Source organism: Priapulus caudatus, unplaced genomic scaffold (genome assembly GCF_000485595.1).
Source record: "Priapulus caudatus unplaced genomic scaffold, Priapulus_caudatus-5.0.1 Scaffold115, whole genome shotgun sequence".
Lineage (NCBI taxonomy): Eukaryota > Metazoa > Priapulida > Priapulimorpha > Priapulimorphida > Priapulidae > Priapulus > Priapulus caudatus.
Window position 1 is genome coordinate 187,881 of NW_014577176.1, and position 11,111 is coordinate 198,991.

The 11,111-nt window shown below is 42.0% G+C and overlaps 2 protein-coding genes across 6 annotated transcripts in view; both read right to left on the reverse strand.

The window, feature by feature from the left end:
- Positions 1-1,316: 1,316 nt before the first annotated feature.
- On the reverse strand, positions 1,317-9,194 carry LOC106805499 (solute carrier family 40 member 1-like). Of its 5 annotated transcripts, none has more exons than XM_014807113.1 (12): positions 9,084-9,194; positions 8,060-8,171; positions 7,761-7,846; positions 7,261-7,420; positions 6,868-7,110; positions 6,324-6,542; positions 5,873-6,106; positions 5,576-5,698; positions 5,223-5,363; positions 4,745-4,896; positions 4,079-4,391; positions 1,317-3,700 (listed from the first exon to the last, which is right to left on the reverse strand). In XM_014807113.1, exons 2-12 carry the CDS (start codon positions 8,163-8,165, stop codon positions 3,333-3,335), a joined length of 2,145 nt encoding a protein of 714 aa, XP_014662599.1. In that variant the 5' UTR covers positions 8,166-8,171; positions 9,084-9,194; the 3' UTR covers positions 1,317-3,332. The 5 variants fall into 5 exon arrangements, with proteins under 5 accessions (XP_014662599.1, XP_014662600.1, XP_014662601.1 ...); XM_014807114.1 differs by having other exon boundaries at positions 8,060-8,167; positions 9,082-9,194; XM_014807115.1 differs by having other exon boundaries at positions 5,873-6,103; positions 8,060-8,172; positions 9,082-9,194.
- Positions 9,195-9,734: 540 nt separating this feature from the next.
- Positions 9,735-11,111, reverse strand: part of LOC106805509 (protein KTI12 homolog) — a 1,745-nt gene continuing 368 nt past the window's right edge. The window contains exon 2 of the mRNA XM_014807129.1: positions 9,735-10,998. Coding sequence (XP_014662615.1) covers positions 10,052-10,879 — 828 coding nt within the window. The 5' untranslated portion in view covers positions 10,880-10,998 and the 3' untranslated portion in view covers positions 9,735-10,051. The remainder of the gene's footprint in view (positions 10,999-11,111) is intronic.

The window sequence follows — 11,111 nt, forward strand, 5'->3', positions numbered from 1 at the left end:
AGCTCTGTGATTTATCGGTACTTAATATTATTGCATCAGGGCGGCAAGCATGCCTGCTCAGCACGCACGGCAACGACTCACGGAGCCACTACTACTGGCTGCTGATCCGCTAGTGTCACCCTCCAGTTAGCTGGGAATTCTTGAAGTGGGTGGTAGCCTTGCGTACATGACACGCGTGCGTGTATGTGTGCGTATGCGTGTGCGTGAGTGAACGAGTGAACGGAATGTATTTCGTGAAGGGGAACTATATTTATATGTGATAGTTTTGTACTATTCGTGCGAGCGTAGTGGCGGGTATTTAGCGGGGTTAAAGTTGTGGTTCGTTTCCGTAAATTCCGCATCTCTTCGGCAGTATGTGCTGTGTATGCATTCGATGGTGGAAGGTCCTTCATCATGTTCTTTCCTCGCACGTGCGTGTGTGCGTGCGTGTATGTGCGTGAGTTTGTGTGTGTGTGCCGGGTAATAATATGTCTATTCTGTGATACTTGTGTGAATATTGGGCCCGATTTCTCTCTCGACTGGCAAGCAGACAGTTGGAACCGTTTCGAACCCGAGGCCCCCGACCTAGTACGTGCGCACGTGAACGACAATGATTCTTCATGTACGTGCTGTCGCTGCCCAGAGATGGCGCCACAGTTTACCCGGTGTAGTTGTTAATTCTGGCTGTGTTAGCAGCACCAACACAGCTAAGCGAGATCTGTGAGCATGACAAACCGCCCCATCACCTGCCAGACAACACGTCACGATTCTCGAGTAACTCCAGATATAACACGTCTTCTCACACGATATAACACTAACTGTCTTACTACTCGCCGACAGCAGCAGCAGCACACCAGGGGGCGCTGACGTGTATATTAGCACTGGTCTGTATCGGCTCGAGAACCCCTGTACGTCGCCTTTCACCTCTGTATGCGTCTGCACTGTCGCTAAAGGTTCTACACGACTATTAAAGATGCTTTGTAGTAGCGTGGTCGGTATCAACTGTAAGGGTTTCTTCTGTCTGTCGTACTGGGGCGATCACGCTGGGGGGGTGGGGTGCTGTCAGACACATCGCGGCTGGCTACACGTCACACCAAGGCGTCTGTCAACAGTGGAGTGTTCGGCAGCCTACTGTGACGTCACGGCGAAGCAGGTGAGGTCACAGTGAAGCAGGCAGGAGTAAGCTGCTTATCTTTCTCTCTAGATCTCTCGTTCTTTCTCTCTCTGTCGCGCGCGCTCTTGCTATCTCGCTATCTGTGCACGGCTGCTCTAGGAAATTTTATCAACGCTTAGCGTGGTAGTGGTGATACAGTGGAGAAACGGTGGTTGCCATGTTCATCTGTGTCCCGGTTCGTGGTTTCTAGGGAGATGCGTGGAGGGGGGGGGGAGTAGTAGGATCAAACTGACTGTTGACGTCTTGTGAAAGTTCACTCGGGAAATTCCTTCTTCAAACTATGATAAAATTATATCACAGCTTTTATTCCAAATGCAGAATAATGATGTAAGTACTTATGCAAGCACAGCTTTCTGTTTTTGCACAAGGAACAGAAGTATTTATGGAAACAGCCATATTTAATTAAATCTCGATGTGTAAAATGCATACCTTTTCATTTTAATCACTGTATAATTTGTGAAAGCAAACTGTAGTTATGCCTCCAAGTTTTGGGAAAGTAAAGATTTATTTTCTTTTGAAAAAAAGACAGGTTTTCTGACATTTCTTCATTATTCTCCAGCCACAAAATATCATTACCGGACAATTAAGTACGACAATAGTTGAATGAGATCGACTTGATACAATCACGGCTCATGGCGGCTGTGTAGCGAGCGATTCACTAGGACACAGTAAGAACCAGTGGCCGAGCAAAAGGCCTACACGTGTACAGCTAGGCACATAATAGCTGTCAGGGAAAGTGCCCTAACCTAAAACAATAAAATTTCATAATCGAATTATCTATCATAAGTGAACGAGTCACGAGTGGTCTTCCCATGGCCATCATCTCACGTTATAATATTGACACAATCACACGATGCATTACCAAGGAGCTTTAACAAACAGTTTAACCATAGTGAAAGACTTGTATTAAAAAATTGTCTTAAAATACTTGCACGTGACAAATGTATATAATGGCGTCCTTGCAGCCAGCAGCCTTGCAGCCAAATCTAGTCTTATTAACCCATTGCATTCTACACAGTGAAGATGAATAACATAACCTATAAGTCAAATCAAGCTCTGGCAAATAAAAACTTATTCACAACAAAATATCTAAGCTAGGCTGATATGTAAATTTCACCAACTATCTACATCACGTGAAATGCCTACAAATCACTCACAATTTTTAAGGCAGCTTCTTACAAGGGCTATAATATAATATATCCTGTATTCCTGTATATGTAAATGAATGGGAAAACTTGCAAATGGTCTATTGGAGATTTATAATCAAAATACTTTTACTTCGAGTATACGAACATGGCGTTCACGTGTCCCCCTGTACATAGAACCAGGCTTGCTCATGATTACTGTTCAGACCCTTCACACACACACTAGCCTGGACACCTGAGGTTACCTCAATTATAACTGCAGTCAGAAAAGGTATTCATTATTACACATAAAATTACGCATACACTGTGTTTCGCGCACCGTGCAGTGTAGTAATACTTCTACATTAGAAATCAACTTGCTCAACTAAATAAACAATAGATTGCGCAGTTAGTGCTTGTAAAAAGTTATGATTTCAATAGATTCAATCATTTAAAATATATCTAGCAATCACAAGCGACAGTCACATGTTACCAGCAAGGTGTCACGTGCTTACGATATCATCAATTGTCTCCATTTCCTTAGGCCACATGCCAGCAATGTGACATTTCAGAGGGATACCTTGATCAACACCAATCATTCTTATACCAACATCAGTCATTAATTAGGACAGGTGGTTCCATAAAGAAATTACAAAGTGTGTAGCTGAGATTTCTGACATAGTAGGGTTTTCCTCTAGCACAAGTTACTACGATGAACGACAGATTTTGGTAGACTGTTCGAGAGATGTCTTTTAAATGAGCCATTTTAATCAAAAGGCAATGAGATTGGGTCAATACAAGTAACTTTACAATAATATGATTATTAAAAATAAAAATATTCTTATCATATACATATACTTAATACAACCATATGAACACACAACATACTTTATCTTTATCAACACCAGGCAGATCTTCATATTGTTTTTTATAGATGTAATATGGAGCCATGATAAATACAATATAAATACGTCGTGAACATTGTAATACGGCATGAAGCAATGACAAACACGATGTTTACACGTCAACCGCATTACCATGGCAACGCGTCACCGCTACGCCGTGGGATTCAAGCTGCGCTCGGACAGGAACATGTCCGCCTGTCGCTCCGTTACCATGACAGCATCGTTCAGCTTCTCAGGTGGCAAGCAGGACGCCTTCAGCTTCTCAAAGTGGAACAGGTGACCTCTGACCTTTCGTGAATAGATGGTGTATGAGAGCCAGCCGAAAGCGACAAACAGGAAGGAGAGGATGATGAGGACGCCGAACTGGTGCGGACTCGGCAGCAGGATGACTAGTATGAACTTCAACATGTCCATGCACATGTTGAGCGAATGCTGCACGCCGTTGACAATGCCTATCTCTGTCTCGCTAACGTTCTCCTGCAGGATCTGAGTCATCGACAGATCGATCTGCCACAGTCCTGCAGCAGAGAGAGAGAGAAGGGGAAAGAGAAATGCATTAGAATTTAAGCATTTATACACAGACATGTACACGTGCAAGCAACACACACACGCACATGCACTCGTGCACACACGTATGCACGCACGCACACGCACACGCACACGCACACACACACACATATCAAGAGCTGATAAAACATGCCTTCCAGGTGCATGAATGCATGCATCAACTTAGATATTGTGCAGACAGCCCCACACAGTTCCGTGCCCTTCTGTAAATATGTTCATATGAATGTCAACAGAGGCACATTCAAATCGCAGTGATAGAGTAATCAAAGCCGACGCTGTAATCTGTATGATACGCACGGGAATTCGATGCAGGGAGAAACACAACTCACCAAATCGTGACAGAACAGTTCCCACGAGGAACAGTATGATGGAAATTTGAACGCTTGGAACACTGACGCCTGGCATGGAGGTAGCCACCTGCCCCTCAACAGTCGTGGCTGACGGTGATGCAGTCGTAAAGACGTAGTCTTCCTCACTGACGTTAAACGAACTACTGCTGTCGCCCATTAGAACAGACTTGTCGCGTAAGCTCTTCCGGACGGGCAAGGAGTCGTTCCGCTCTGTGACCGTCTCAACATGACTCAGGTTGAAAGGCGTTCCAGGCGCCCACACAGATGCCAGGCATATAACCAGCATGCTCAGCTGCAAGATAGCAACGTATAACAAACACTTGCAGAGGCACGGTTAATTGATGCTAAATTTAACAGGTAAGTAAATTGTGCGGGCCATTTACGAGCTTGGCCCAACATTGCGATCGATTACGTAGACCTAATAACAACTATGGAAAGTCTGCAACAAAATTTAAGGATGTCCACGGACAGTTGAGAAGAGGAAATTTTCGCAAAACATTTTACACGCCCTCCACATCATCAGCAAGCGTGTGCTAAATGCACCGGCAAGATCATTTCACCGAAGAGGTGGCAATCTCAGCTCATGTCGATACGAAAATATTTGAATGGAGACATTCCAGATAATCCACGTGACGGTCAACCTACTTGAAAGAAGAAGGCGAATAGGCCGGTGCGCTCTACACCAATTCTCCTGCGGACGAACGGGTAACAGATGGTCCCCAGAATGCCTGTCACTGATCCCAGAGCCATCATGATGCTGAGCATGGACTCTGATAAGCCCTGACTGTAGGCATAACCTGCAAATTCACAACATAGTAGCTGAAGGTTTATTTTTGACAAGAATTAAGTCTCAGAGATTAGCCTTGGCAACATTTCACTGCGAATCACTAGGTATTATATTATATATAATAATATGCGATATTAATATATTATTTATATGTTATTGCATTAATATATTATTTTCATTATTATCATTATTATTTTCAAGTCCTTTTACTTGCTCAACAAAGATCAAGATTATCTAACACGTGACAGCTAATAGTATATGTCACCTGAAGGGCAAGGGCAAATTAAGTTTAGGTACTAAAATAATTTTCTGATGGGATACAGGTTGGTCAATTACCTATTGTTACACTATCAAAGCCAATCACTGTCATGTAGAGCAAAGCAAGCCCGATGCCAGCTGGTGCCACACAGTGGTGCAAGTACGTGTACCAGGCATTATACCACGCAACGAACACCGAGCACTTTCCACCCCAGCAAACTGTCGAGGAATCAATGCAGATCGCACGTATAAAACCAGAATAGCAACCTCAAAATCTAGCAAATACTATCAAGCCTACAATGGTAAATGAAAAAATATGTCATGCTCTCAATAAAGCTTTTGTCACTTAACTCAATACATTTTATTTTAACATTATTACTAATCAGAATTTTTTAAAGACTGCTATGACTTATCGTTAACACTATTCATACCTTTGTCTTTGCGACTCTGCAGCTTCACTACAGTTTCTTTGTATGGTAGATCATCTTGATCTGTTGTCAGAGCCAGGATTCCTCCACTATACGCTGGAACGTCATCGACTGGGGAAAAATCGCCTTCAAGAACAGATAGTATGTGCTTAGTGAGCAATTCCGTAGCATTAAACGAGTCCCACAAAATAAACTTTTACTTCATGCATTTTACAGTCAGGAATTTAAGTTAGAATCAGAGTCACCTCTATAGCACAAAGGTCACCGGAAGCCCTATTATGTGCACGCTGATAATTTTACCTCTGTCCTCTTGGTCTTTGTGTCTATCTAACGGAATCTTCACTGACGATGATTCTCCGCTATTAATGTAGGATACTCGCTGTCCTTCTGCCTGTAAAGTGCATGGCTTTGCCTCCCCCGTGTCAGTAGAGCAGCCATTATTGTCCCTGCCTTCAGCGGACATTAGAGCCTTGTGTTCAGGTGTAGGAAGTGGCTCGCTCTGGGGGTCAATTGCTCCAGCATTATCAGTGCCTACTGTAAGACAGTTTGACATGCAGTTTTAAACCAAAAACTAGAAACGCGGGGGTATGCATTTTCAGTGACCAGTAAAAACTATAGTCCAATAAAATGACAAGATGAAATGTTGTGAGACCATGCATTACCACGACGTAATAATATAATGTAGTTTTCCATAACTGCTAAGTATTTGCTGCATCCGTAGAAGTAAAAAATCGTGACCGCATTATTATACCTTTGGTTTTTGTCAATCTCAGGTTCTTCACTGCCAGCTGTGGGAAACTCTTGTACAGCATCCATATTAACCAGTACTCTGCAGCCATGGAAACAACGTTCCAGCCAGCGATGGCGATGCAGCTGATCTTTATTGATGCATACGTCATCAGCTGTCCCACGACAATGGGAGCGAGGATGTTGGTTGTCAGATCAATCCTACGCATCCACGCATTGATGTCTACAGAGTAAATAACGATAACCTATAATATCACACATTACATATCAATCCCATCTTTCCTTGTATGAACTGGTACATTCTTGATGGCTACTGAAACCTGAATCAGGCTACTGCACGAAATACGCATTCAGAAAAACGTGTAACGAATATTTTTCACTATTAACTTAAAATGGTACAGTTGATTCTAAAAAGAACATGAGCCTCAAATGAATGACACTTATGAAATATACAGGGTTTTTGACATACACATGACATCGCTTTAAAAACCAAGTAACACCATCTACAGCGATATTGGAAAACAGATAATAAGAAAGAGATTACTAACTTGCAAGCTTGGACTTGTTACCGGCGACTATGACAACCACCCAATCACGTTGCATACTGATCTGCATTGCCATGGACGACAGTTGACTGACGATCGCTAGAGCTATGATCACAGCCTCAAACAGATACATTGCCCATGCGTTTCCCGGTTCCCGGAGAATCTCCGTGTACCGCATCAGTATAAGGATGCTGAGCGCATTGATGCAGATGGTGAAGTTATTGATGAATAGAGAGTAGCGTATGACTGGAAAGAAAACAAACAACAGATATTTTGTCTCTCTGTTAAAATTAATATAAGGAAAATTATGTTTTATCAATTACCTTAAGTAAAGCACAAGATATCTGAATGACAGCAACACAGGAAAAGTTATTGAAGTCTTGTTATTTCGTCTACCTTTCAGTCTCGGTGTCCGATCAACCCAGTCACCAACAACAGCTGCGAGAATGAGGATGCAGAGGCCATTTGCAAAACCATACGTTGCTACTAAACGCAAAGATTCCTGAGACAATATCACCAGGAATAGTCCAACGGAAAATTTCCACATTCTGTCTCCCTGAAACAAGTGAAAACTAGTATGATGAAATAGGCATTCCAGGAAACGATATTCTGAATGACGTTTGTGAATTTAGCAACAGGCATCGTAAGAAGAAAGGTAAGTGATAATAGCACAATTTATGTGTCTATAGAATGTGCTATATTATAGTATTATACTATACTATACTGTGTTTACATGTTCCCTCTATAGATATGTTCATGCTAGGCTAAGTACATTACTATTGATTGAAACGTTGAAATACATGAGAAATTACTATCAGTATTTATAGCTACAAGTAAATATTTATGCATTTTATGCAATGCAATTAAAAGTTGTATGCTTAAATGTATATATGTACCCATGAGGACATTGTGTGTGCGAGATATAGTGGCCATATCTCTTTAACCTCTGATGAACCTTGATTCTTTGTTGATTCTGGTGTTCCTATAACAAACGACTCCAATTCACAAATATTTCTTTTCAATAATTATATCAATGATATATTATTTCACTGCTAGCTTGATTTGAAATCCTGTGTGACAACACTTAACTCTATATCCTTAAAATGATATTATATATGTATAACGTTACTGTCGTTACATAATGAGGAGTACGTGAGGCACATTTGTTACATTATAGTTGAGTTAATTGTTCTACCTCCATTTTCATCGGTAGTATCATTACTTCTACTTGTAACAATTGGCCTCTCATTGGTATGCTCATTCCCAACATCACTTTCCCGAGCCAAGTCCTCGTCAGCCATCCTGTACTGCAACAATAAACAGTAACACTACGGTTTAAAGATGCCGTCGTAGCCTAGTGGTTAGGCCACGTATACTGTCCACTGAAGGCTGTGAGTTCAATCCCCGGCCGGGGCAGTAAATTTTATCAAGGTGTAAAAACCTGTCCCTCAACATTGGAGACTGTGAATCTCACGTGGCTCGGATGACCACGTAAAATGGCGGTCCCGTCTCCAGTAATACGAAAGGCAAATGAGGACGTAAAAGAACCACTGAGGGCGCAAAAACAAACTCTGGCTGTGACCACCCTCAGTGCCATTCGCTGTAGCTATATAGCGCTGTTGATTCAAAGATAGAGATGATGTCCAGGACGGTGATAGGATAGGATGATGTTTATTACTGGACATGCTCTCTCTCCTTGAGCCGCGCTGTTGGCGGACAGAAAGGAGTGGCGACCCCTACAGAAAGAAATAATAACAACTTCCCGAGGAAACTCGAAATAATAATTATTATTATTATTATTAACACTACGGTTAAAAATAAATGTATAAAACTATCAACAAAGCTAACTGTCAGTACATTGATTACACGTGATACAATACGACTATAACGAATTCTTCACAGTCCAGGAGCCTGCAATCCAGCAGGAGAGAGTCCAACATTGCTCAGCTCGACAAAGTGCCACCGGTTACACCGGCCGTGTAGGTAACTAAGGTAGTAGTACTAGTAGTACGATAGTACTAGTAGGACTACTACTACTAGTACTACTACTACTACTACTAGTAGTACTAGTACCCACTGTACTGTGTAGTGTGTACGGTACAGTATAAAAAGTTTCCATTTTCATTTTCCCAACACTGAGCGCTAGACTAGTGAGTAGTGAATCGGTTTAAGACCTCTTTACATATCAGACATATCACAAACATCGTGGTAAAACTTACGTATGGTTAGCCTCAGCTTGAGCTTTTCACAACGTTTTGCGATCAGCGATACAAACTAACATCGGTTCACATTGTTTTTATTTTCTCTAGACTTCGCTCGCCACTAGATGGTGCTGTCGATACCAGCGCCATCGTGCGGCGCGGTGTGTGCACTGATCTAATCATCTAACAAGTTTGTCAGATCAATAAATAAAAGTAAAAAAGTACTAATAAGTACATGGAAATACATTTAAATTAAAATAAATAGTATTACCACCCAATTTAGCTTTAGCAACATAAGTTGTCCTGCATCAAATTAATATTATAGCAACTGTCACTAACTATGCTTTTGCTCCAACTGTGGTGTGATACTCCATTACGCATTAGGAGTGTTAGTGTTCCCAACTTTAATGTCATTAATGGTCATAATAACATATATATATATATACATGGTCATGGTCATATATTAGTTTGTGGTTTAATGTCATTTAGGTTAGGGTTAGGGTTATCAATCATTAATCATTAATGATATCAAAGTTGGGAACTCCTAATGGAGCATTAGCCCAACTGCGCCAGTAATCGAATTCTTTTGTCATTTAGCAATAAGCAAATTTTCTGCATCAAAATAGAGCTTGAGAGTTACAGAAATATTAATATAATAAGAAATAGAAATTCCAGTCTATGTGAATTAATTTTAATGCGCATAATTAAAAACACAGGTGACAAAGATGGAACATACATCTAATCATGTATTTATTGATTGCTTTATTTACTACAATGTCAACTGACATTTCTACATTCATCTAAAATTGTAATTTGTTAAACATCATAATATGAACATAGATTAACCAATGTACTACAACAGTTACTAATAAAGGGAAACTTTTAAAACATTATTTAGTAAAGTTAACACTAACGATAGCAAAGCAAACATTACAGTAGAAATTTTTGCCAGATGTCTAAAGAAAGGATTGGATGCCACTGTTCCTCTACCTAATGCTATTGTTTAAAAACTGCACGAAAGCAGGACCGATTTTGTTGATATCCATCGGATGAGTCTTGGTGTATGATATAAACCGTCTTCGATGCCCACGCAGCTCCGCCATGCTCATCGTCTTAACTAACTCAACTTTCTCCTCAGAACTTGGTACGTGAACGCTGTCGCCGACGACACTGGTTTTCTGCGAATCCAACACGCAAGCGACAATGCCTTGCGTCACTCTATCGAGCTCGTACACAAAGTTCGTAGACGACAGTGGCTGGGACTGCGTTGCCATGTTCGGAGGTGGTGCTTTTCGCTGGAGAAGAGCATCACATATGAGATGACACTGCATTGCGTCCCCCGGATGAACGGAGAACAGCGGCGAGTCCCAGCGATGGCGTCCGTCCGGCGTCTCGAACCTTGCGACGATGTTGTGTAGGATGTCGTCATCATACCTCTCAGCCTCCGCCCGCGCTCCATTCCACGCGGCAGCAACGGTCTCCGCTGCGTCGCAGTGCACCACGCAACTCGGCGTCTGTGCGGCCTTGGCAACGCAGAACAGTTCGTAACGAAAGCCCTTGATGTAGTTTAGTGAGTCGAGGATCACGACAGCATGTCTGTCGATCGTGCGCTGCACTGCGGCCTTCAGTGCCGCCCGGTGCTCCTTCTCCTGCCTCGCATCGGCAAACACCAAGTTCCGATCGACACCGAGCGTGTGATCGCTGATGAGATGCACGCAATTCTCAGGATGCTCTCTAAACAGATACTGCTGCAGCTCTGCTGCCCGAGAGCTCTTTCCACTGCTAGGGAAGCCGCAGAAAATCACCAGCGGCATGTTCTTTCAATGTTTTGTATACGATATAGTTGCACTTCAATGGAAAAAAAATCAGATGGAATTCTTTTGTATGGCAATGAAATGCCTATCTTTGGAATACTCCTATATTATTCGCTGATCTGAAATTATAAATGCATATATTGTATAGTACTTGTGTTATTGTAGACACTGCATGTGACAATACTACATAAGGCCGACCTAAAAATTACCTTTGGTTCGGGTCACCCGCCCG

Excerpts from the sequence above, each read along its gene's own strand:
- LOC106805499 (XM_014807113.1), bottom strand. The coding sequence starts at position 8,165 with ATGGCTGACGAGGACTTGGCTCGGGAAAGTGATGTTGGGAATGAGCAT. Across the intron at positions 5,364-5,575 it reads GCAGAGTCGCAAAGACAAAG|TTTGCTGGGGTGGAAAGTGC; the intron begins GTATGAATAGTG and ends ATTCCTCGACAG. Across the intron at positions 4,392-4,744 it reads TATTCGCCTTCTTCTTTCAA|CTGAGCATGCTGGTTATATG; the intron begins GTAGGTTGACCG and ends GCTATCTTGCAG.